Consider the following 25,682-nt stretch of genomic DNA (forward strand, 5'->3'; position numbering starts at 1 on the left):
TTGTCCAAACTAAAATCGTTGTTGTGTTCTGGTTAGTTGTGAATTTCTTTTGAGGTGATAAATAGGAAGAAATGTGTACGACGTTCTCTTGTGTTAAGCAAACTCAGCAGAGCTTCAGTGTGTACTAGTAGTAGTATAGTATAGCAAAAGAGGTGACGAATTAATTGTCTTTAGAATAAAATGTTCTTGCTACATTGCACAAGTAATTCTCAAAAAAATACATTGCACAAGTGAATTATTTAACGGTGACAGCACGTGTTGACATAAAATAAAACTGAAGAGAGAAATAATTAAAATACGTACTCGATCCACTTTTATAAGAAAAGAGAAAACGTTGTCCTCAAGACCTGTGTGTGCCATGTGAAGCAAGGCGATAAAAGGCATGAAGAGAATCAGGGGTGGTGAAGAAGGATGGGAGAATATGGAGCAAGCCAGCCAGGTGAAGCTGAAGCTGCAAGGGCCAAGGGCTAGGCTACGAGGAAGGATGGAAGATGAGAAGAAAAAAAAGAGGCACTACTGTACATGTTGGGGTAGGAAATCAAAAGGATTCAGCTCAAGCCACACAAGAGGAAAGCAAAAAAGGAAGATGCAAAGCAGTGCACATATATAAAAAGCACTGCTCCTCAGCCACACCAAGCAAAGGATAAGAGAAAGCTAACCTAGATGATGCCCGCAGAATCTGATGGCACGCTCTCTGCCTCTTCCATCGCTCACTCCAAGCTTCTTTCTACTCGATCGATCTTGCTACATAGACTGCTTCCACCAAGTGGCATTCAACTGGCCAGGAGTACTCACTACAGTTAATTTGTTCCTTAATTAGCTACTACAGTAACTCTTAAATACGTACACTATTAATTACTATAATACTGTATATAGGGGCAACATATCCTATGCACACAGGCCCTCACGTGTACACACGTGCACACCAACTAAAAAATGTCACCAAAAAATCTAGAAAAAATCATACACATACTTTCAATTGTATTACACCTAGGGTTAAAATCTTAACGTCAAATTCATTATATTTTAGCCGTAACAAAAAAAACGAAAAATCTGACAGTTTTAAGGTTGCAATTTTGTCAGAATTTTTTCTTTTTTGTTATTATCTATGTAGAATGAATTTGAAGATGCGACTTTGCACGTAGATGTAATACTATTGAAAGTACATGTATGAATTTTCCTAGAATTTTTTGTGATAATTTTTAGTTGGTGTACACGGTGTGTACACGCGAGGGTCGTGTGTATAGGATACGCTCCCGTATATAGGAGTACTTACCCTTCTTAATTAACTTTGTTCATTTTGATAAACAAAAAAGAGGAAGTATATATTTTAGCTTGCTCTCTAAATTATAAACACACGTACGGCGGTACTTTAATTAATTTGTGCGTTGCTGTTAGCTTGTCGATCGTCAGTGCTTCTGGCCAAGAGTGTTCCAAATTAACCGACCGATCAACAAATGATGGATAAAGATAGCAGATATCATCATCATCATTCATGTATGAGTATGACCGGGCCATTCAGTTCATAGGAGATAAGCTAGCATTCTTACTTGCGCTGGGCCGGGCGCGTCAGCAGCTGACTGCTTTAGTTGGCTAGCTCTTGTGCGTCTTGCAATGGATTTGCTTTACTACTGGACTACTAGAGGAGAGGATGAACTTCGAGTGTGCTGTGTTGTGCTGTGGTGATAGATAGCATACATGCATATGCAGCATATGGACATATGGTGGGGGTACTCCGAATATATTTCTGGATTGTGGTTGGTTCTTTTGCTACTGCTTGCCTTTTCTGACTCGCTCTCTCTCTCTCTCTATATATATGGAGTATATAGCTTTTTTTTCCTACTAGTGAGAGAGAGAGAGAGAGAAGCCATTATTATTTTTCCCGGAAGAACAAGAGGAAACGAATAAAAAGGAAATCTACATCAATAAAGCTAATTCACAGTTCCTTGTGCTATACAAACGTACAGTAGATTATTGATTAGCAACAGATTCTCACTGGATTATATCGTGAAAATTAGAAATATGTACTGCTGGTGGTTCTGTGTTTCCTTTGTTTGAGCTGACAATACGTCTGCTATACTACACGGGGTTAGTTTCTTATAATCTCTGAATAGTAGTATGTCAACTGTAGTTTTTGTTTTCCTTTCTAGAGATTATTTTCCTGTTTACGACACATAAATAAAGTTAATAATTTGCGGGGGGCGATAATAATTGAATTAATTAAATAAATAGAATAATTATGCTTGGAGTGTTTTGAGGAGAAATGATACTAGGGATTTGGAGAAGAGAATGAGATTCTTTGTTTGGACGGGTGGCCCAGCATTGACGGGAGATGGGCCGGATAGGCCCAGAAAAAGAGCCCAAAGAAAGAAGGAGGTGGACACGTGGGAGATCTGCGCGGATCTCGGGGAGCGCAAGGGAGCGCGCGGCTTTTGATTTCGTGGGATCTCAGGGGCGGGCCCACCAGCGGCGCTCCCCACCTCCATTTGTTCCACGTCACCGCCCTCCCCAATATCTAGTAGCAGTAGCAGCGGAGGGAGCGGCACACGATACGCGCCGCGCGGATCCCCTCCCTTCCCTCCTCTTCTTCCTCCGCCTTCGCCGCCGCCGCCGCCGCCGATTACTCGCTTCCGCCTCCGCCTCAACCCCGTTCGTCCCCAACCAACCAACCGCAGGTAACTTCCCCTCTGGATCTTCCACAGTATGTATTCGTCGATTCATTTCATTTTCATCCGGGTTCATCAGTCCAATCCAAGCGAATACTAAGCTCACTTGAATTCGGTTGGTGCCTCGTCGTCATTCTGCCACCACTTGAGAGTTCCTTCATACACACACCACTCGCAGTCTCAGCAGCAGCAGCAGCAGCGCAGGTAATTTCACTTTACAGTTTCTTCTACTACTATCAGAGTCCTAGTCCTAGTACTATACTACTATAATACTATGTGTCTGATGCAACTCTCTAGTCCGTAGCAAAGCTGCTGTTATCTTCCTTAGTCCGCGGCCAGTGTCCACTGATCCACCGCTCGCCTTGCAAATTTGCATACGCCCACTACGTACGTAAGCTGGATCATATCCTTCTCTTTTTTTTTCTCTATCTCTATTCTTTCTCATTTGTGAGATTGATTTGCACAACTGCACAAGCACAGATGCGGATGCAGCCCAGCTAGCTAAGCTAGGTTAGCTGCTGCTGTTGGTCTTGGAGGCAAACTAGTGTAATATGTGCCGTACCGCCTGCCTTTCTTCATCAACCAAACCCCTGCCACCACTCAACCCGGCCAACCTCTTCGAGTCAGGCTGATGATGGGAACCGCTCATCACAACCAAACCGCCGGCTCTGCCCTCGGAGTCGGAGTCGGAGATACCAACGACGCCGTGCCTGGGGCTGGGGGTGGGGGCTACAGCGACCCGGATGGCGGAACAACCTCCGGTGTGCAGCCGCCACCGCAGGTCTGCTGGGAGCGCTTCATCCAGAAGAAGACTATCAAAGTCTTGCTAGTTGAGAGCGATGACTCCACCAGGCAGGTGGTCAGTGCCCTGCTTCGTCACTGCATGTATGAAGGTCTGTCTCTTCTTTCCTCCTTCTACCTTCTCACTTCTGTCTATTTATTTATATGTTTGCCTTTTTCACAACATATTTTCCTATTATTACTTACTGTCTGACTCTCAAACTGTTAATTTTTCTGCTCCTCATCTCTGTTTAATCACACGTACCGCCTCTGCTTTACAATTTGCTGTAGTGATTTTATCCGGAAACTATCTTCTTAAGGATTGTACCAAACACATTTTTCACCACAAATTAGACGATTGTCAAGTTCAGAACAAGATTTTGAACACCTACATCACAAGGACGATAAGCAAGCAACAAGATCATTTGGTACATAAATCTGTTGAATACTTTGTTTTGAAACATAAAGTATGCTGTTCCAAAGTCTTGTTTGAGAGACTGACTTGAACCCTGCAAAATCCATGCACACTTTGTCATGCTAGCCGCTAAAGCCAAATTTAAACTAGGCCTGATTAGGTCAACTGGAAACTCTTTCTGATTTTTTTTTTGTTGAAAAAAGGGGTGCAGATTGTGGTACTGATAATCATCTCAAGGTCCTCCTTTTTTTTTCTACTGAAATCATGTCAAGGTCCTTGAACGGACACGTTACCAAATCAATTTGTTGAAGAAGGGAGAGATAACTTTTTAATCCAAGATTAATCTCCACGTTGTATGAGAGGCCACCTTGAATTGATGGTTTCTAATGATTTTGGGTTTTCTTTTTTATTTCAATACTGGTATGAATTTCTAGTGCCAATATTTTGGACCAATGCTCTTGTATTCCTTATCTTTAATTTGGATGCAACTTTTCCATTGGATACATCAAACGTGAATGAAGTCATAGGGATAGTTTGTTGTTGTTGTGTTGTGTTGGATACCTCCTTTTGGCACCCAGTTCACCTTCTTCTTGTAAGCCAATGGGTACCACCTAGAATCTCCAGCCATCTGTGGACAGCACTATATATTGCAGGCTTGTTTTCTTCGAAGTATTTTTATGCCTTCCCTGTCTTCGTATCATATTGATGTATGATTTTGGACTGGAAAATGATTTGATTCTATTTCGATCGCTAGCCTACTGTTAGGTTTGTCCTATTCTGCTGCTTTGGTGTGGTTGCTTCAGCTCATGAAGGGGGTTGCTGCGGATGGGCACATCAAAACCATTTTTCATTCCATTGGTAGCATCACTTCTGGGGAGCGACCATCAAATGCTACGTAGACAACCATACCTTGTCCTTCTCCCTTGGTTGTTGGCCATGGGAGAATTGTTTTCATTGCCTAAGCCAGAGGGTCCTTTTCATCGCATGTTGGAAAGTCCAGCTATGCAGTAGCCCGAAACTCCTCTTCTGCCACCCAACGTTGCCTCCCTACAGGTGACATGTGCCAAATGGCGACGGCAGCAAGACTAGACCACCCAGCTTGGCGATAGGAATTGGAGGTTGTCGGCCTCTTCTTGTATGTGGGGTGGCAGATTTACTGCCACCACCATTAGAGTCTGTTTAAAAGAGTATATATACTTGGACAGCAAAAAGCACATGCTAGATTACATGAAAGTAGGAAAAGTCTAGGTAGCTCAATGAAGGTTTTGTTATAACATGGTCAAGTAAGGGTGTAGGGCCTGATTACAGGGCACTCCCAATTTGATTGATGAGTACTTCTACAGTGCTCTCTGAATACTACAAGTATTGTTACCAATAGAAGCGATAGAAGGCAGTGATTTATGAGTTCTACTACCACTAGAAAAAAAATTTCTGCTACCAGTAGTTGAGGTGGTAGCATAAATAGATATGGCCCATTGGATGAGAAAAGATGACAGGACTAGATTGATTTTACTACCAGTAAAAACCACCGAATAAAGTTTCTAACTATTCTTTCCTCACACTATTGAGAAGAAGGCACTTCCATTAAAAAGGAAAACACTTTCGATATCAAGGCATCAATTTGTTTTTCATTAAAAAGGAAGCTGAATGAGGGGATAAAAACCTTCCTTTGGGCTTTGCATGCGAATAGTCTAATAAATACTCCCTCTGTTTTCTTTTATTTGACACCTTTGACTCCACACACAAAACTAGGCAATCATTGTACTTTCTAGAGATGACTATTTTACTCTTAGAGAAATTTAGTGTTGTTGGTAGGGTATGCTCACACAAGAACTTTCTAGATTAGTGTGGATGAATACATAGTTGTTTCTTATAAGGGCAAAATGGGAAAATAAAGATTGAGTTTCGTGCCATGCCAATTATTTGCAAACAACTTTGGTCAAAGTTGTCTAATTAAAAGAGAACTGAGGGAGTAAAGAATTCTAGCTCAGCCTAGGAAAGTAGAGCCAACAACATAAGTCAATGAGTCCATGTTGCTTTTGAGCCAACTAATTGAGCAACAAGTTTGGCATCTACTACAAAAGAGAGAATAACCATGTGAGAAGGGTATATCATTTAGTAGGAAGGGTATATCCTGGAATACCTCGCTTGACCTCTTTCAAATGATTGTCTTGGCTTGGCTTCGGTTTAGCTGGCACATTTATTAGGAGGAAGGGTTTCTTGGAGCTTTTCTTCATTGCTTGCTGGCACATTTGGAAACAGCGTAATGAAAAGATTTTTCAGCATATTGATCCTTCTTTGATGCCTGGTGGTCTGCCTTTCAGACATGAGATTCTCCTATATAACTATAGGATGAATGGCCCCTACGACAAATAGTTGTTGATTGGTTACTACTTTTGTAGTTCTTTGGTTTTTGTTTTTGCCTTTTATGTACATATTCCTATAAAACTTTTTTGTTCTCTGACATGGGGTAGTTCTTCCCCTAAAACAAACACTCAATTCACCGGTCTGACCTGTGGACCGGCTGGTTGAATCATGGTTCAATAGCGTATATATACATTGTATATTCTCTGTAGATCACAAGGGAAGAATGACAGGAATGGTAGGCTAAAGCTCAGAGTTCTCAGTGCATGGACCTGAGTTCAAGTCCCCATGCCACAACCTTTTCTAGGATTTTCATTAAAAAAACAGAAGGCATAAATTGGGCCTTGATGTGGCCCATTTATCTCCTTTGCACGGTTCAACCGGGGCAGTTTAATGTCCAATTTAGCTTAAACTAGGCCGGTCCGCCCAGTCCAATCCAGCTCAAATGCATGTTCGGTCTTTGAGTGCAACCGTGGCGACCTTTTGTTCTGTTTTTTTAGGTCGACTTGTTGACCCGGTTCAGTTTTTTTACACTATGACGCCTGGAGATACAACTGCTGGGCTAAAATGGGTTGAGCAACTGTCGAGTTGGCCTGAGCAAAGGAAGGGCCCACACAACTCTGCCCATGTTTCTGGAAAGAGAATCATCGCTCCGATTCTTCTCTCTTCTAGGCTAGTTTGAGCAATTCCCAGGTCAGCTCATAATAATGTGATATCAGAGCTCGTCAATCCTAGAGAAGTCGTGATTCCGAACACGTATGCAGCAACAGGTCGAGGATATGGATTTTAGGAAAGTATTCCAAACACATAAGTGTGGGCCTTTCCTTGCTCGGCCCAACCCATCGGTTGCTTGACCCATTTCATCAGTTGACCCAAGAATTGTATTTCTAGGTGTATGTGGGTCCGCTATACGTGAGAGTGAAATCTAGATTTTGGAGGCACCGAGGCAGGGTGTGATATCAAGATTGTAATCCTACTCATGAGTAATACAATGAACATATCTTGATTGTTTTAAAAAAACCGACAAGGCTGTGATGTTCTTTTCACAAAAAGAAAGAAAGAAAAGAAGACGCCAATGTTGTGTTGGTCTTTTGGCCTGTAATGGCTCTTTATGGACGAGAACATTGTTATTAAGCTATTGTTGCTGGTGACTTGTCTAGAACACACTACACATACACTCTCCTCGGAAATTTCATTAGCCACAAGTGTTAGCACCTCCAACCTAATCCCATCCTGAAGGACCTAGAACTTGATTTTATCCATTATCTAAAAAGAAAGGACCTAGAACTTGCCTTCCCACAGAAAGGAATTACGAGGGTCTTGTCATGTTGCTAGCCGATGATAATATCTGCCAAATATTCTTGAAGTGCAGGAAGTTACCCTTGTAAGCATCGAAGAAACAGGGTCCTAAGTGCCTCGCAAGCTTGTGCACAACATGACCCAATGGTTGGAATAGTGGCAAACACTGGACTAAAATTTAGTATAGACTAGTCCACTGGTTTGACATATGCTTGTTCTCAGTCTGACTATATTGGGGAGTAAAGGTTTTTTTTTTCATATTTCAACATTAGAAACTTTAAATTGTTGGTCTAGTACTCATACTTGGCTGTGTTCGCATATGTGGGTTGGGAACTCATTCCCTCCGCACGGAAAACGGAGTGGTCCATTAGCACGTGATTAATTAAGTATTAGCTATTTTTTTTCAAAAATGGATTAATTTGATTTTTTTAAGCAACTTTCGTATAGAAACTTTTTACAAAAACATACCGTTTAGCAGTTTGAAAAGCGTGCATGTGGAAAACGAGGGAGAAGGGTTGGGAAAAGGGGATGCCGAACACAGCCTTAAGTTTGTTGGTCGCACTGTACCCAAGCATGTGGAGCTTTGATTTCCTTCAGTCTGTACAATTTTGGGTGAGATATGCACAACAGCACAAGATAAATATAGCGTGTTCTAATATTTTAACTCATCCGCTAATTTACCCAGCTGCCAATATTTTTCATGATTGACGTAGCCTGTACAAATTCGATCCTTATTTTTTGTAATTTGTTATGGACTAGCTAGGGTAAGGGTTTGAATACAAGGTGCTCCGTGGGAACCATTAATGGCATCAGATGGACCTTTTTATACTGGAGTTTGAATGTTTGGGGAATAGACAAGAGACTTATGCATCATTTTATTGAGAAGGAAAGGGTCTGGTATAAATCCAAAAAATGAAAAACAAAACAACAAAGAAACTAGAAATGTCAAATGTGGTGGGTGGTGGTGAATAATGCTGCTTGCTAGCGGGAGATGCCTGCCCATTGGCTATCTCTCGCAAAATGATAGTGTGACCAAGAAAAGATAAAGCACTCTATGCCTTGAGCTGTGGGATCATCACTCCAGTCCAGCAGCACTTGATCCTTTTTTTCTCATTGCAGGCATTATATTCAATTTGCTAACGACTTTAACTGGGATCACTGATTTATGGTCCCCATTCTTTGACTAAAACTCATTTCTGCATTGTTCCCTTGCTTGCTGTTTCAAGTATTATTCATATTTCTTGTGGATCTTCCATTCGATTATACTCTTGTTTATTCGGCTTCTTTGTTAAGGACAGGGAGCCAAGCACACTAGAGTAATATTCTGAATGCAGACTGGCTTTTGTGACCTTTGTCGGCCCTGGTTTTGGGTGCTTCTTCTTAGTTGCAATACCTCGGGGAAGTTCTTTCCCCTTGGGGCCAAGGTTTTTTTTTAATGCACAAGATATTTTATCTTTGTTGGTCTTTGACTGAGTGTTATTAATTTATTTCTGTGAAGTCATCCCTGCTGAAAATGGCCAGCAAGCATGGACATATCTAGAAGATATGCAAAACAGCATTGATCTTGTTTTGACAGAGGTTGTTATGCCTGGTGTATCTGGAATTTCTCTATTGAGTAGGATCATGAACCACCACAATATTTGCAAGAATATTCCAGTGATTAGTAAGTAGCTTTCCTCAACTCTACAGTACAATTCTTGTACAAAATGTTGCCCTTGTCATTTATTTACTTTCTATGCTTTTAGCTGCTACACTGATGTGGTTTGTGTGCAGTGATGTCTTCAAATGATGCTATGGGTACAGTTTTTAAGTGTTTGTCAAAGGGCGCTGTTGACTTCTTAGTCAAGCCCATACGTAAGAATGAACTTAAGAACCTATGGCAGCATGTGTGGAGACGGTGCCACAGCGTAAGTTGTTGTTGGTCCAGTTTTTCTTATATATTAGATGTTCAGGCAAATCCATCAAGTACCGACTGCTGCTTCACCATTTTATGGTTACAATATGTGATGACTCTAAACTAAAGTTGTTATTTTCAAATTCAGTCCAGTGGCAGTGGAAGTGAAAGTGGCATTCAGACACAAAAGTGTGCCAAATCAAAAAGTGGGGATGAATCCAATAATAACAGTGGCAGCAATGACGATGATGACGACGATGGTGTAAGCATGGGACTTAATGCAAGAGATGGCAGTGATAACGGCAGTGGCACTCAAGTATGAAACTTGATCTTTTTATTCCAACATAGCTTTACTACTACCTGTTAACAAAGCTGTAATTAGAATGAGAAGAAAAAACTGAAGTTAAAAACTGAATAAACCTGTCAGTAACAATGATTTCTGAAGGCATAAATGACATTTTTTTGCATAGCTGATAAATTTATTTTAGAATAGTGGGAAATAGGAAGAGTTCACCATGTCACTGTAAAGTTTTTGAATTAACCAAACCAGTAAAATACCATGGATCATCTGCATATAACAATCTTAATATTGTACAAACACAACAGATGAAACACATACTGAAGAAAATATAGTTATCGCCTCTCGTATAGTTTACATGTGTGTTCATGTGGCACTATCGTTTTGCTTAACTAATACCAAGGTGCCAAATAAACCAGTGGTTGGTTCATTGCATTTTGGAGCACATATAGTATTTATAAATCTTGATAGCGTGTGTGTAGAATGTTCCACCAGAAGTTGATAGCACTGTGCTTTTTGCATGTTCAAGGAATCAAATGGATTGTACAATACATGCAACCAAACTTTGATGTAGGGAATTTCTTTGTTTTGGCTTGGATGTCCAACTTATAGTTTCTCACCAGTTGGATTAACTTCTTTTCCTTGTTCTCCCATTGTAAACGTGAATTGAACAATCCTTGCCTTTTAAGATAAATGTGGGGTCTATGCTTTATGCTGCCCTTTAAATTTTTGAAATGCTAATAAGTAGTTTGCATGCATCGTGCTTCTCTAAATGTCATCAAGTTGACTAATATACAGTTCACTATCAATCAGCTAATACCACTTAATTTTATGTGTTTCCTATTATAAATTGAACATTTTGTTTCCTTACCAACTAGAAATCATACTACAGATACATATTGTATAGTTATTTTCGGTTTATTCATGAATTTGTGTTAGAATTAGACTATATAGACATTGCTGGTTAAAAAGTACTCATCCCCTAACACTGTGGGAAGAGTACAAAACTACTAGTGTGTTAACACCATTGGCCTCTTGACATTCAAAACTGCTACCCAATGAACACATTCCCCATCAATGGTCCAATAATCCCGAAGTCTAAAGTCCTTAATCAACTCGTGCATAATTATTCACTTGGTAAGGAAATAGGAAAAGGATGGATGCACACAAATGTTTTGTCCATTTTTGCTAAGCCTCCAGTATTTTTACTTCTGTGTTTTGAGCTTCATAATGGTTTCCATGTCTTTTCTTCAATTAACGCTTTTGTCCTGTATTTTGATTTCTATTTGCACCATTTAATGAATCTTCCAAATTTGGGTTTTTCCTCTTGATGATTTTTAACTTCACATCTCAATTGATCTTTAAAATATGCCTAATTATTTAATACTACCTCCGTCCCAAAATATAGCAACCTAAGACTAGATAGGACATATCCTAGTCCAATGAATCTGGACAACCCTTGAGAGTATCATCCAATCCTAAATTGCTATATTTTGGGATGGAGAGAGTATCATCTAATTAATTACCTGCAAATCTGCAATGCTCTGCTTAAACATATTGTATATTTTCTATACTAATTTACTATACTTATTATCAAAATGAAACGTATATTAAAAATTAAATATCTGCTGCAATATGTGCCCTCAAAACTAGTATAAACATATTGTATATTTTCTTTTCAAAGTTACCTTTAATTTGGCGACATGTTTGGATTGATAAAATCAAGTCTAAGCTTGCAAATTTGGTTCTCCTGATGCTGTATGTTTGATTCCACTAAATAGATTCTCTTCAATGACCTAGGCAAGCTGTCGTAGTTTATCCCAAATGTGTTGAAAAGGTTGTTCTGGGTATCACCGTACAGATAGATTGATCCTGAAATTCGTATGCAGAGTAAATAAAATAGTCTTATCAACATAGATAATGCTAAACATCATATCATCAGCGCACTAGTGCAGGATTGCCTTGACATATAATGGTTGCCTGAAATGGCAATGAAATAAAAAATCTTTTATTTAAAAAGCAAGATTCAATTGTGAATTAGCAATAGTTGGAGAAATTTAGAGTTACAGGATATGGCACACGAGGTGTACTTGAGAACTGTCGGTTTGTAGCTAGAGATGGCTACGAATGCCGCCGGGGGGTACCTAGCTTATCGGCGGTGGATGAAAACTAGTGTAAACTTGAAATTAGTCCACGTTTATTATGAAACGTTGACTACAGACCCTACCGAGATAAACTGTATCTTATGTGTTGCTGTCAAGTTCTCTTTTATTACAGTGTTGTGGAGTGGGGTAAAATTTTTTTCCTGTCAGTTAGTTATGAATCACATAAGATTTTGCCACTGAAATGTTCAGTGACATGGCCGATATGTCAATGTAAGAAACAACTTAGAATAAATTCCACATTACAATATTCAGAAATAATTACTGTAGATCGGATCACTTTGTGAAGTGCATTTAAACTGGTTGCTCATCATTTTTTTAAGGCGCAGAGCTCATGGACAAAGCGCGCTGTTGAGATTGACAGTCCACAGGCTATGTCTCCAGATCAATTAGCTGATCCACCTGATAGCACTTGTGCACAAGTGATCCACCTGAAGTCAGATATATGCAGCAATAGATGGTTACCATGTACAAGCAACAAAAATTCCAAGAAACAAAAAGAAACTAATGGTATTGTATGCTCAACTGATTCATTGTGCAACTCGATAAAACAAAAGCTCCATAACACTGTATATTAATAAATTTCAACATGTTTTTTTTTCAGATGACTTCAAGGGGAAGGACTTGGAAATAGGTTCTCCTAGAAATTTAAACACAGCTTATCAATCCTCTCCGAATGAGAGATCCATCAAACCAACAGATAGACGGAATGAATATCCACTGCAAAACAATTCAAAGGAGGCAGCGATGGAAAATCTGGAGGAGTCAAGTGTTCGAGCTGCTGACTTAATTGGTTCGATGGCCAAAAACATGGATGCACAACAGGCAGCAAGAGCCGCAAATGCCCCTAATTGCTCCTCCAAAGTGCCAGAAAGGAAAGATAAGAACCGTGATAATATTATGCCATCACTTGAATTAAGTTTGAAAAGGTCAAGATCGACTGGGGATGGTGCAAATGCAATCCAAGAGGAACAACGGAATGTTTTGAGACGATCATATCTCTCGGCATTTACGAGGTGCAAAACATAATATCAGTGTCGCTAGTGAGTTAGGAAACCATTGTTAAGTTGCATACTAACTGTTACTTTTGTTGCAAGGTACCATACACCTGTGGCTTCCAATCAAGGTGGGACAGGATTCGTGGGAAGCTGTTCGCCGCATGATAATAGCTCAGAGGCTATGAAAACGGATTCTGCTTACAACATGAAGTCAAACTCAGATGCTGCACCAATAAAACAAGGTTCTAATGGTAGTAGCAATAACAATGACATGGGTTCCACTACAAAGAACGTTGTGACAAAGCCTAGTACAAATAAGGAGAGAGTAATGTCACCCTCAGCTGTTAAGGCTAATGGACACACATCAGCATTTCATCCTGCACAGCACTGGACGTCTCCAGCTAATACAACAGGAAAAGAAAAGACTGATGAAGTGGCTAACAATGCAGCAAAGAGGGCTCAGCCTGGTGAAGTACAGAGCAACCTCGTACAACACCCTCGCCCAATACTTCATTATGTTCATTTCGATGTGTCACGTGAGAATGGTGGGTCCGGGGCCCCTCAATGTGGTTCATCCAATGTATTTGATCCTCCTGTCGAAGGTCATGCTGGCAACTATGGTGTCAATGGAAGCAACTCAGGCAGTAACAACGGAAGCAATGGGCAGAATGGGAGTACGACTGCTGTAAATGCTGAACGGCCAAATATGGAGATCGCTAATGGCACCATCAACAAAAGTGGACCTGGAGGTGGCAATGGAAGTGGAAGCGGCAGTGGCAATGACATGTATCTGAAACGCTTCACTCAACGAGAGCATAGAGTGGCTGCAGTGACCAAGTTTAGACAGAAAAGGAAAGAGCGCAACTTCGGAAAAAAGGTAGCCTGTTTTCAATTGCATGTTTTCTGTTCCTTTGGTTTTAGCATTCCTGTTTAACTCGTCTAAATTAGCTAAAGAACATGTTACTGGAAGTAGTTGTCAAAAGCATATTACTGGAAGTTTCTCCCAAACGACTAGCTAAATGGGATCGGGCATGAATATAATTTGTTTATATACTAGTATTATCTGATTTCTAAAAGGAATCTCACAAGATAATCTTCCAAAAAGTTGCACGTTTTTGGTCCCATAGCCGTGTTGCTGAAATTTCTTGCCAATGACATTTCTTGGATTTTTCTCATAATTTAATGGTAGCTACTTAGAGCGGCAATTCAATTTTACTCTTGAAACACTGTCCTTTACTTTTCGGCGCGGGTGAGTACAATTTGGATAGGAGGCTCTTTTTATATATAGAGAGACATACATACATATATATATATATATATATATATATATATATGATTAAGCTTTGGATAGGACCGGTTTCTTTCTGATGGCTGTCTGCCATTTTCAGGTGCGGTACCAGAGCAGAAAGAGGCTGGCCGAGCAGCGGCCAAGGGTCCGCGGACAGTTCGTGCGGCAAGCTGTGCAAGACCAACAACAGCAGGGTGGTGGGCGCGAAGCGGCAGCGGACAGATGACCTACCTACCTACCTACGCGATGGCTTTGGACTCCAAACAGCTAATTAACAGTTAGTAGACAACAGATAATGATTCTTCTTCCTTGGCCGATCGATCAACAACATCCCATGCATCCGGCATCCCACCACCATTGATTCCATCATATTTAGAGTCTGGAATAAATAAGGAACTCCTATCCTATTTATCCCCTATCTAATATGAAGATATGATAATGGTGATCTGCGTTACTACTAGTAGAAGAATATGGTGTGGCTGACTCCACTTCAGGTGGACCTATAATACTACTCCAGTAGTATGTGCCTGTGGAGTCAAGCTCGAACGTACTACTCCATATTTAAGCATGTCATGTACTGCTACTATGAGACGAGAGTGCTCTGCCCTGTAGGGACAGCACTATTGTCAATGTCGTGTTTGTTGGGTCACTGGTCTTCTTAGATTTGCGTCCGTGTCTGGCAGCAGCACTCCACTGTAGTTGGCTCACGCATGTTGTTGAAATGAGCCACATGCTTTGCCTTGAGATAGAACTTGCTGTCACTGTTTCTCCTTAATCTAAATATACTGGAGTGGAGTATTTTATTATCTATGATCTGTAATCAGGTGATTGACAAGGCTCGTCAAATTTCTATGCCTTTGGTAGGAGAGTATCACGTACTTTTTTTTTACGACTCGTAGGAGACGGTAAAAAGAAATACAAAAGGTTGTAACCAAGAAAAAAACGAAAAATTACACCACCATCCACACACCGACGGCGCCAACACATAGGTCCGAAAGAAGGATAGCACCGGACCGGCTGTCGCTAAGCGTGATCGACCGCCGCTGAGCCAACAACGGAACATAGACGAGATCGCCGAAAAAACATCCTTACAACCAACACAAGACCCAACTCTACCCACGTCTTTTAGATTTAGGGAGAGAAGGTGAGAGAGATGAAACACCCCTCCCCCCTAAGCCCTTCGACGTGGTCAACTTGTAGAAACTAGGATGCCATCATAAGAGGATGAGAATTTAGAGCGTGCTTGCACCAATTGCACACGTGTTTTCAGCAAGAGAATGCTTAGATGACATCTCCAAGGAGAGAAGCGACGGAAAACCGCCGCCGCCGTCCGTCAAGGTCTCAAAAAGAGCAAAGACAGGGCTTTCGCCCTTCAACCATCCTTGAGGGGTGAGACGGCACGACAACGCCCTCAGGAGGGGGAATGACACTCGAGCGCCATCATTGTCGGTCCGGCCAAGGCTAGGTTGGGTTTTCACCCACCGCTCACCACCTGCGAGTCCATGGCTGACGCACCGATGCTCCACCACTGCCCAATCTCTACTGACATGTGGGACCAATGTCCTGGCGCCTCCCGCTGGCCAACCTTTGTGCACAGTAGACCGTGCCACATCTACCGGCAGGCTCTTCCTTGCACTGTGGTCGCGTCCTCCACCACCGACTGCGTATCACGTATTGATTGTATCTTATCGAGTACTACTGGATTATAGTAGTATTATGGACGGAGGGAGAGTATCCTGTTTACGGTAGGTTTTGTCCGGCTGCAAAGAAAACGGAAAGCTCCTTTATTACGACCGAGATGGCCATTCTCTAGAACAATCGTGGACCGACCTACTTTCTCCGCTGGATGACACCCGTGCTTCTTTCCTCAACTGTCCGTGTGATCGCCTTTCTTTTCTTTTTCGTGTCTCGGTTCGATCTGGTGCTGAATTTCTTTGTGGACTTTACGCTAGAAAAGAGAAGTAAGCTTGGACAGCTCCTAGAATCTTTTTTTTATTTTCTACTGATTTTATAGCTGTAGATTCTTAAAGTCTGAGGAGAATGTAAAATGTTTGAGGAACTTGGAGACTTTAAAGGCTGTACCAAACATGCTATAGTATTTGTGAAAGAAAAACGTCACTAATTATCTCCATTTTAAAAGCTCCTCAAACAGTCACTCATCTTATTTACCGACAGCAAAGTGGTAATGGTACTGGTATCCTCGAGGTCTTGTATATTGCTTTTGCATTAAAGGATCCTCTCAATCTAAATACAGTCTTTTTTTTTCTGAAATTTACTACGTCATCCAACAAGAAAAGTAAAGAAAAAACACATTACATGTAAATTGGAGCATACTGTATTGTTTTTCATAGGAAAGGGCTAGAAAGATGGATGAATTTGGTAAACTTTCAGTGAAAAACTAAGCTCTCTATCTTTCTAATTTAAAGTTGTGGTAGAATATCTATCTTTGTAATTTAAAGTTGTGGTAGAAAGGTACTAGGATGGAGGAACTAGCGGCTGAATGTATGTTCTGGAAGCGAAAGGAAGGGGAGAGATTTTGAGTGGCTCAAAAATATGGAGTATTTTCTTCACCTTCTTCCCCACGCGGAAGCGGAAGCTGAAGCGCACACAATTACAATTACAGGGCGACTACTCTCTCCTCTCTGCTCCCTGCTCCCTGCTCTCTCTAGAGAGAGAATAGAGAGAGAGAGAGAAGCCATCAGCCATGGCGTGCTGCTTCGCCTGCCTGGGCGCTGGCGGCGGGAAGATGAAGAAGAAGAAGAAGTCGCCGCCTCAGATCCCACCGGCCTCAGGTGATCCGTACCTGCCCCTCGGTCGCTTCTTTCTTTCTTTCTTTCTCGCAGAGAGCGTATTGCCTTACCTGGTTAGGTTGGGTGGTGATTAGCTAGAAATTAAAAAAAAAAGAACGGGATTGTTCCTTCCTGTTGAAAAGATTTTAATCTGCTTCCAACCAATAGAGAAATTTCGTATGAATGAATATATAATTAAGCAAGGGTTTGGGTTTTTCTGACACAAGGTGAGGTTTGTTTGTTTCTCCAGAAAGAGATAACCCACCAAACCTGGCCTCATCGACAGTGATGAAGCAGGATCAGGATTCGTTTCAATTAGCTGCTAACGAGGACATCCTTGTGAGCAATGGATCATCCGAGAACCGCCGCATTGCAGCTCGGACCTTCACCTTTAGGGAGCTCGCTGCGGCCACAAGCAACTTCAGGGTCGATTGCCTGCTCGGTGAGGGCGGTTTTGGAAGAGTGTACAAAGCCTATTTGGAGACTGTCGACCAGGCTAGTAACTTATACTCCGCTTCTTGCTACCATACTGCAAATTTCTGTTTAATCAAACTAGAATCTCTGCCACTGACTGTATGAGATGAAATGAAATGCTCCATATACTAAATTATTTCCTTCAGCTTCCATGGAGCAGTTCCATCCATTATTAACATGAATTAATGCGCTTTATAACCATCATAGGTTGTCGCAATAAAGCAGCTCGATCGCAACGGACTGCAAGGCAACAGGGAGTTTCTTGTTGAAGTTCTTATGCTCAGCATGCTGCACCACCCAAATCTTGTTAACCTTATTGGATATTGTGCCGATGGTGATCAGAGGCTTTTAGTTTATGAGTATATGCCATTAGGTTCTTTGGAAGACCATCTTCACGGTATGCCACTGAAAAACCTTAATTGGATCACTGCTTGCTTTGCTACTGGATGATTCATGATGTGTGTGCTCACAACTAGATTTTGTTTTACCCAGATCCTCCACCAGGCAAGTCACGGCTTGATTGGAATACAAGGATGAAGATAGCTGCTGGTGCAGCGAAGGGTTTGGAATATTTGCACGACAAAGCCAATCCTCCAGTCATATACCGAGATTTGAAGTGTTCAAATATCTTGCTTGGGGAGGGATATCACCCAAAATTGTCTGACTTTGGATTGGCAAAGCTCGGCCCAATTGGCGATAAATCCCATGTTTCCACTAGAGTGATGGGTACATATGGATACTGTGCTCCTGAGTATGCTATGACTGGCCAGCTGACTCTCAAGTCAGATGTTTATAGTTTTGGTGTTGTTATGTTGGAGATCATTACAGGACGAAGAGCTATCGACAACACCCGAGCAGCAGGGGAGCAAAATCTTGTTGCATGGGTAAGGCGGCAAGCTTCTTCTTTATAGCGGCAACTGGCAAGCTTCTCTTCTAAATAGTGTTGCTAAAAAACCTAAATGAAATATGCCAGTATCAATCTGAATAGGTTCTAGTATGGTTGATTGGTTGTTTATCCAAAGGAGTAATCTGTTTCCATCCATTCATATTTGGTGGTGTACAATTTCAGGCCCGGCCCTTGTTCAAGGACAGGAGGAAGTTCCCCCAGATGGCAGATCCAGCGCTTCATGGTCAGTATCCATCGAGAGGATTGTACCAGGCCTTGGCTGTTGCTGCGATGTGTGTCCAAGAGCAACCGACCATGAGACCCCTGATCGGGGATGTTGTTACAGCTCTCGCTTACCTTGCCTCCCAGACTTATGATCCAGAGGCACATGGAGTCCATCACACGTCACGTTTGATGTCTCCCGGCACACAAGGTGTATGAGGGATGCAGACTTAGGCTGAGGAGGTGCTGTAGAACAGAAAGCAGGAATTAAGGCTTCAGAAAGCCTAGAATATTTTTTGCTAGATATGGTACCTGAGGAGATGTTGCTGACAGTCCATGGAGATGACCAGCCCAGAGATTTTGTTCATAGCAAGAGAAAGAGAATCATAGAGAGAAATGAGATGGTTCCTGGTTTCTGCAACATGGAATGGTGATAGATTGATTTGTTTTCTCATGATAGGGATGGCTGCTGTTGTTGTACATGTGAATTTCTTTCTCGAGTCTGTATTTACATCAGTGTAGGAGTAGCCTGTAGCGTAGTACATTTGGGTTCAAGGAATTTTTGTCATCTCTTTGTTCCCTGTGGGTGTGAGTTTCGGTTGCGTGCTGGAGGGTTGTCAGCTGCAGTTTCAGTTGCCTGGTGATGTTATTGCGTATGCCTCAGACAGTATGCCATCACTTACTATTGATGCGGTTTCTTATCATGCACCATCATCTTCTGATATATGCTAATGTCTCTGCATCTAGGGCCCTTCATCTGAAAACAGACTAGGGGCATGAATGCATTCTAATTTCCATAATCACCACATCATCTTGCATAAACATTCGACAGGCCCAAGACACCACTAGTAATTAATATACAGGGCCTCTTTTTGAGTAGTCAATGTAATGAACAAATTAATGAAATAGCTAGGTTGCATACAGATCGCTAAAATGACAAGCGTGATGCGTGCATCAGATGGCCGGAGCTGGCTCTCCATGGAACTCCCTCAAAATTAAAACTCATGTTCTACTCTCAGAAACCATAATTTTAACACTAGAGACTACCCTTGTGTACAATATATCAAATGCCAATAAGTTTTGCCTCCAAAATAATAGCAAATCTATGGTAACAAGCATGTGTTCCCATCTAATAAGCTGGGTGACACCACGAGATTCGACCGCCTGGGGTCCAGCTCCAAGCGAACCCAAGTATATGAATGGTTACTAGTTACTCCCTCCGTCCCAAAAAAAAGTTAAACCCTGGGTTTCCGTGTCCAATTTTGACTATCCGTCTTATATAAAATTTTTTTATAATTCGTATTTTCATTGTTGTTAGATGATAAAACATGATTAATATTTTATGCGTGACTTGTCTTTTTATTTTTTTTCCATAATTTTCTCAAATAAGATGGACGGTCAAACGGGCACGGAAACCAGGGTTTGTCTTTTTTTGGGACAGAGGGAGTACATGTATTCTACAGTGTCTGCCAACTGCAAGCAAAGACAGACAAGTTAGCTACTGAAATGAGCCCAGGATATATATTAACACAAGTGCTCACCGCCAAAAAAGAAGAAAAAAAAAAGAAGTATGCGCACCTCACAGATCGCTGAACTGTTTCTGCAACGTAGGATTTATGCAGGCAAATATTGATTTCTTCTTCGGCTTTGTGCCGAATAGGAAGTTCCGCAATGGCACTCTTGTTCTAGTCGGGAAGTGTTTGAATTGGCTGTGGTAGCTGGTGCTGCTGCTTTCTTCCTCCACCAAAGATGACCTCCTGCATGAAAGATCAAAGCTCTCACGCAGCTTCTGCAAGCCGTCATTGACCTTGCCTTCAAGTTCTCTCATGCGCTTCAGTGCTGACTGTAACTCCCTCTCGATCTTACCACTAGACTGTTGCATGTTCAGTACCTCCCCTTGAAACTTGGCTGCTTCGTATGGTGTAAACCTACCACCATCAGTCTCTGCGCTAGCACGCAAGGCTTCAGCTATCTCCTCCTGCAATCTGCAAAGAGACATGGTTTTGAGCTGCAGGTCTTGATCAAGAAGTGCATTCTGTTCAAACCATACATCCAGTTCAGTTCTTAGCTCTCTCAACTTCTTTTCAGCAGGATCAGACTCGGCTGCAGCATCAGGTTCTCCTGTCTTCTTAACTTCAAAATCCCCCATTCCCTTTTGTAGCTCCTGATATTTGCTGTCAAAGTCCTGCATGCGGTGGCAAGCCATGCTAAACCTTACCAAGAACTGCAAGTTTTCCTCAACCAGAGCATCAATCTCAGATCTGAACTTCACTTCGAAAGGTGAAGTATTCTTCCGTACACCAGTGTGTCTTACATCGATTCCCTCCAGCACAGAAATTTCTGTGTCCAAAGGATGATTTGATCTGTTAAAACCCATTTTACTATGTGTGGATGATATATCTTCTGAAGGATCCAGGAGATCTCTTAGGGACTGGATCTCAACATATTTCATGGAATTTGCATTCCTCAACTCCCTTATTACTGTCTTTGTCTCTTCGGGATGTTGCTCATTTTTCTTTTCCAATTCAGCAAGCCTTCTCTTTGTTTCTTTATAGTTCCGGAGAATTAAAGTGTAGTCGTCTAGCAATGATGCTTCTCTACCTTCAATGCCATCAAGGAGAAACTCCTGCCAGCTAGGTGCATCTCTTTCTGCAACCAAACTAGAATTGACGCGCAAGCTCATGCTTCCAGGCTTGCTCAAGGTACTTGCTTGTCTTGTATGTTCTCTGCCATCCGAACTTCTCGTCTCTAGCTCACCATGAGGAATGCAACTAGCAATATTGTTTGATTTTGTTGTTACTTTGGGTACTTGCTGATACACTCTTGACGAATGTGCATCCACAAGTTCACTAGTCTTCAAATCCTGTATGCTGTTCATATGCTCTAATGAAGTGCGGCCACCTTTCTCAGATGAGTCAACTTTGCTGCCTCCATTCAAACTTTTCATAGTTTCTGGGGCAATCAGCTGACCATCTTGTTTTGGCCATTCTTCAACAGATATTGCTTCTTCAGTATGACATAATTCCAGTCTCATATCTGCATCACTGAAACAACTATTAGAAACTTTGGGTAATGAGATTTCTTCAGTGGTGCTTCCATCACTCAAACTATGTTGGTTTGTAGAACCAACCAAATTAACATATCCAGGTGTTTTTAGTGATTTGTCATCTCTGAGTTCTTCCTGGATCAAGCTGTTCCCAGACATAGAATTTTCATCGCCACCAATCCTTAAGCCTTGTATTCTCTTGCTGCCTCCGAATGAATTCACAGTAACAACCACTGATGACCCTTTCTCATCGGAGTCACTTTTATTGGTTAAAGTATCTAAACATTCTGAGTGTGGGAGGTGAGTCTGACTTATTACCGTTGGTGGATGTTCACCTTTCAAACTTTCCCCTTGAGCAGAGTTGTCAATAACATCATTTCCTATGTCTCTATATTTCTTCGTATTACCTGATGGGCTGCAATCTATTTTGCCTTCACATGCGTTGTTAAAACCATTTTCTTTGCCTGGAATAACAATTCGATCAATGTTATTGCTAGCTTGTATTGACCTTTTATCCATCAAGTCTTCTTGGATTAAGCGATTTTCACTTTGAAAGTTTTCCTCGTTGCCATTCTTACAGTCATCAATGCCATCAGTACCATCTAGTGAATCATGACCCTCAACTCCTGAGGCATCTTCTTTTCTACACCTGTCTCTGCCCAAATTATCATCTGTAGTTGCTTCCTCTGTACCCCTGAATTCTTCTTCTGGCAGTGAGGTGCTGATATCATCTGATGTTATTTCCCCATCATTTTCAACTGCAGCTAATAAACTAGTCATGTCCTCTGGATCAATAGATCCAAAGGCCTTTGAGATATTAGTGATGCAACTAACAACTTCAGAAAAGACTGTGCTAACAAGAACTTCTTCCTCAATAACAGATCTTTCAAGAGCCTTGACTCTGTTCAACTCATCTTCTGCTAACTTGAGCTGTTCACTTAAGTCACTTGGATCATCTCGAAGTGCTATCTCATCTTGTAGATCATCCAACCTATCTTTGAGGCTATCATTATCTTCCTTCAGCTGCTTGATTTGAGCGGACTGCTTTGGGAATTTGAGCTCCAAGTTCATGACCTTATCAACAAGCTCATCAACTCTCTCTGCCATCTCCTGCACAACAGATTCAGAGTTGAGCTCAAAAAACCTTTCGATTTTTTCATATATAGGCTGCAGCTCCAGTATTTCCTGAGTATTAGGATAAACTCTATTTTTCACTGCGATGTTTGTTGTGCCAACTTCTCCCTTAGACGGGTCAATGATGTAGTTCATAGCATACAGTTTTTGTCGGAGATAATTTACTTTTTCAGACTCCCCTGCTGCAACCCTGACTAACTCTTCAAATATTTTCACAAGATTAGCTACTGTGCCTTGACAAGATCTAAGAGCTGTAATGGTCATCAGGGCACGGGCTTCATCATCCTCGATGGACGCATGTGCATCAAACTCATTTTGGATGTGGCATACCTGGTCCTGCATATCTGCAATCTGCTTCTCGATCTCCCGATACTTGGTAATCCCAGTCTCGTAAGAGCTCTTAACGAATTCTTTCTCGGTTTGCAGGACAAGTATAGCCTTTTGAAGTGTGTCGATCTCTTGTTGCGCATTCTGTTTGGTGAAGTGAGGAGCACAGGGGCGCGCATGTCCTTTTGGGTTCAAAACCTCCTGTACAGTAGTAGTGGATTCCTGTATTCTGATGGGTGTGAATTCAGCATCGTCTTGTTCTTGTAACAAGGAGACGTCGTGTTGTGGGCATGCAGTAGCAATGGTGTGGTTGGCCTTATGCAGCTCCTTGGATAAGTGGTCGTAGCGTTCAACGAGAGCTCTGTAGGCCCTGTAAACCTCTTCCACATGGTTAATCACCTCTGGCCTCCTGCGGTAGTACATCTCGGCTCTCTTGCCGAACGTATCGGCTTCCTCTCCCAGGAGCTTGAGCATGATCTTGACTCTGGTTTCCATCTCTGCGTGCGCCAAAATAATAGTACTCTCATCTAGTGTAGTGACTACAAAGGGGGATCACATCACATCCCTAACAAGTAGTAAGACTAAGAAAGGGGGATCGAAGCGGAAACAAACCTTGGAGATTGGCGTCGAGCCATTTGGACTGCGTGGTGCGGATGTGGCTCGCCCACCACCACGAGTAGGCATTGCTTGCCGCCCGCTGCAGCATCCGCCGCAACCACAGCGCGACGCCGACGAGGATCGATCTATGGCTGCCTGCTACTGCTACTGCTAGTGCTACACGGATAGATAGATAGATAGATCGAGATCGCCTTCGATTTCTTTGACCCAACTTGCTTTCTTTACAACTACTATACTACTAGTACGGTGGAGTAGTATATAATCGGAGTTCTTCTTGGCATAATCAAAGCTGAAATCGAACACATCTCATCTCTCAAGAAAATAAAGGAAAAGGAAGGGAGGATCATCTCAAAAGAGAGGGGAAAGAAACGAAGAAAGAAGGAAAAGGAAAAGGTAGTAACGCAAAGAGAGGGGAGACGCACGCGACGCGACGCAACGCGCACGTCGGTCCCAATGCCAAAGCCCAGTCAATTAATTAGTCAATCGCATCAGTCCGCAGCCCACGTCAACGCGGCGCGGCCTTCCCATCTCCACGGCCCTTTCGACGTTGACGTTGTCTGGTCGGTTCCGTTTGAGGACCTGACGGCGACGCGACGCGTTCATCGGTTCCTCCACGTTATGGCCATGGGCCAGCAGCCCAGCGCTAAACAGGAATTTATCCTCTTTGTTTGTTCTCCCTCCGTTGACTTACATTGTGAAACGGAGGAAGTAGGACTTATCTTTTTTACTTGTGCTGGTACTTATTGATGAATTTTCAACTTTAAATTTGTAACTCATTTTGAGATTTTTTAATCAAAATTTATTTTTCAACCTTTGCTTTTAGATGGTTAAGAACACGTATATAAAAATTTTATTCATAAATCATTTCTCGTTTGTAAATATGCCGTTTCACCATCCCACGAATAAGCGAAACGATGGGAATACCATCTCTCCAACCGAGTTTAGCCTCCATTGAAAATATATTCTCTCGAAATAAACTATAGAGGTGAAACCGGGTTTAGGCTGTGTTATTTAGTCTACTTTTCCAATTTCACATTCCTCATTTTTACACGCACACTTCCCCAACTACTCAACAGTGTGTTTTTTTTAAAAAAAATCTATAGAAAAGTTGTTTTAAAAAAAATCATATTATTTCATTTTCCAAGTTTTATAGCAAATACTTAACTAAACATGCGCTAAACTGTCACTTCGTTTTGTGTGCAACGAGGGAAGTGCTCCCAACTATAACTGGAGAACACAGACTGCTCCACAACTCTGCTCCGGATCCTGATTTAGTGGTTAGAGCACTATCAAACAAACCCTAAATGAGGAGCCAATACCATATTCCAACCGATGATTTTAACCATGCCAATCCTATGGGTGCAAACGAGTGTTACTTGGTGGTACTGCATCTCCTTGGTATTTGATGGTGGGAGAAAATTGTCATTGTGCCATTTTTGATATGGGATTTCACTAAAATGGTAATTTGAAATATGGTCTCGTTGAAATGACACTATCAAAGGAGACCAACTTGACATGCCATTTTCTCTATTTTCAACAATTTCTTTCTTTGTTGGCAGTTTGGCACATGCACACTGGCCTTTATGCCCATGGCATATTCCTTTACAAGCCTGAGAAAGCGGATAGATCCTCTCCTCTCTCCATGAACTCGATCTCGTCGCCACCACGTGTCACCCAGCACATGCACCACCTTCTCCCACCGTCGCCGCAAGCGCAACCACACATCGATCTAGGAACCGATTAGCGAGCCTTAGGGCCTTATTGACGCAGATGTCGCCGCCCATGCTGCATCAGGTACCCCGTTGCAGCCCATCGCCTCGGCCACCGGCGACGGCACATTCACTCCATGCTTGTACCACGTGCACCATCGATATCGACGGACGACGCCGAGAGGCGGGACATGAAGAAGATCCTTCGACATGGCTGAGCTCATCGACACGGGGTGAACGGGTAGCTGATGTCGGCCGTGGCAAAGTCGAGATCTGTGACGTTAGATGACCAAGCTACCTTGGGGCACCCTGA

At 42.0% G+C, this 25,682-nt stretch overlaps 3 protein-coding genes across 11 annotated transcripts; 2 read left to right on the forward strand and 1 right to left on the reverse strand.

The window, feature by feature from the left end:
* Positions 1 to 2,527: 2,527 nt before the first annotated feature.
* On the forward strand, positions 2,528 to 14,972 carry LOC127779030 (two-component response regulator-like PRR37). 8 transcript variants are annotated; one of them, XM_052305699.1, is made up of 11 exons: positions 2,528 to 2,675; positions 2,845 to 2,870; positions 2,964 to 3,053; positions 3,147 to 3,559; positions 9,023 to 9,187; positions 9,298 to 9,431; positions 9,567 to 9,734; positions 12,202 to 12,388; positions 12,483 to 12,894; positions 12,976 to 13,753; positions 14,265 to 14,972. In XM_052305699.1, exons 4-11 carry the CDS (start codon positions 3,298 to 3,300, stop codon positions 14,388 to 14,390), a joined length of 2,232 nt encoding a protein of 743 aa, XP_052161659.1. In that variant the 5' UTR covers positions 2,528 to 2,675; positions 2,845 to 2,870; positions 2,964 to 3,053; positions 3,147 to 3,297; the 3' UTR covers positions 14,391 to 14,972. The 8 variants fall into 8 exon arrangements, with proteins under 8 accessions (XP_052161659.1, XP_052161664.1, XP_052161665.1 ...); XM_052305704.1 differs by having other exon boundaries at positions 2,971 to 3,053; XM_052305705.1 differs by having other exon boundaries at positions 2,529 to 2,675; positions 2,746 to 2,870; positions 12,208 to 12,388.
* A 1,698-nt stretch (positions 14,973 to 16,670) lies between these two features.
* LOC127779031 (probable serine/threonine-protein kinase PBL7) lies at positions 16,671 to 19,259 on the forward strand. Its single transcript, XM_052305706.1, has 5 exons — positions 16,671 to 16,956; positions 17,204 to 17,448; positions 17,635 to 17,824; positions 17,920 to 18,311; positions 18,497 to 19,259. Exons 1-5 carry the CDS (start codon positions 16,869 to 16,871, stop codon positions 18,752 to 18,754), a joined length of 1,173 nt encoding a protein of 390 aa, XP_052161666.1. The 5' UTR covers positions 16,671 to 16,868; the 3' UTR covers positions 18,755 to 19,259.
* Positions 19,260 to 19,366: 107 nt separating this feature from the next.
* Positions 19,367 to 24,086, reverse strand: LOC127779028 (protein NETWORKED 2A-like). 2 transcript variants are annotated; one of them, XM_052305695.1, is made up of 3 exons: positions 23,655 to 24,086; positions 20,114 to 23,581; positions 19,367 to 20,008 (listed from the first exon to the last, which is right to left on the reverse strand). In XM_052305695.1, exons 1-2 carry the CDS (start codon positions 23,746 to 23,748, stop codon positions 20,115 to 20,117), a joined length of 3,561 nt encoding a protein of 1,186 aa, XP_052161655.1. In that variant the 5' UTR covers positions 23,749 to 24,086; the 3' UTR covers positions 19,367 to 20,008; position 20,114. The 2 variants fall into 2 exon arrangements, with proteins under 2 accessions (XP_052161655.1, XP_052161656.1); XM_052305696.1 differs by having other exon boundaries at positions 20,114 to 23,539; positions 23,655 to 24,085.
* Positions 24,087 to 25,682: the final 1,596 nt, after the last annotated feature.

The sequence above is a fragment of the Oryza glaberrima genome, chromosome 7, assembly GCF_000147395.1.
Source record: "Oryza glaberrima chromosome 7, OglaRS2, whole genome shotgun sequence".
Classification (NCBI taxonomy): Eukaryota; Viridiplantae; Streptophyta; class Magnoliopsida; order Poales; family Poaceae; genus Oryza; species Oryza glaberrima.

What these genes read in the sequence shown, in the direction of transcription:
- LOC127779031 (XM_052305706.1), top strand. Translation starts at nt 16,869, where the DNA reads ATGGCGTGCTGCTTCGCCTGCCTGGGCGCTGGCGGCGGGAAGATGAAG. An exon ending in TTTGGAAGACCATCTTCACG is followed by an intron (nt 17,825 to 17,919) that starts GTATGCCACTGA and finishes TGTTTTACCCAG; the next exon opens with ATCCTCCACCAGGCAAGTCA. An exon ending in AGCAAAATCTTGTTGCATGG is followed by an intron (nt 18,312 to 18,496) that starts GTAAGGCGGCAA and finishes GTACAATTTCAG; the next exon opens with GCCCGGCCCTTGTTCAAGGA.
- LOC127779028 (XM_052305695.1), bottom strand. Translation starts at nt 23,748, where the DNA reads ATGCTGCAGCGGGCGGCAAGCAATGCCTACTCGTGGTGGTGGGCGAGC. An exon ending in GCTCGACGCCAATCTCCAAG is followed by an intron (nt 23,582 to 23,654) that starts GTTTGTTTCCGC and finishes CCCCCTTTGTAG; the next exon opens with TCACTACACTAGATGAGAGT.
- LOC127779030 (XM_052305699.1), top strand. Translation starts at nt 3,298, where the DNA reads ATGATGGGAACCGCTCATCACAACCAAACCGCCGGCTCTGCCCTCGGA. An exon ending in GAAACAAAAAGAAACTAATG is followed by an intron (nt 12,389 to 12,482) that starts GTATTGTATGCT and finishes TTTTTTTTTCAG; the next exon opens with ATGACTTCAAGGGGAAGGAC. An exon ending in TATCTCTCGGCATTTACGAG is followed by an intron (nt 12,895 to 12,975) that starts GTGCAAAACATA and finishes TTTTGTTGCAAG; the next exon opens with GTACCATACACCTGTGGCTT.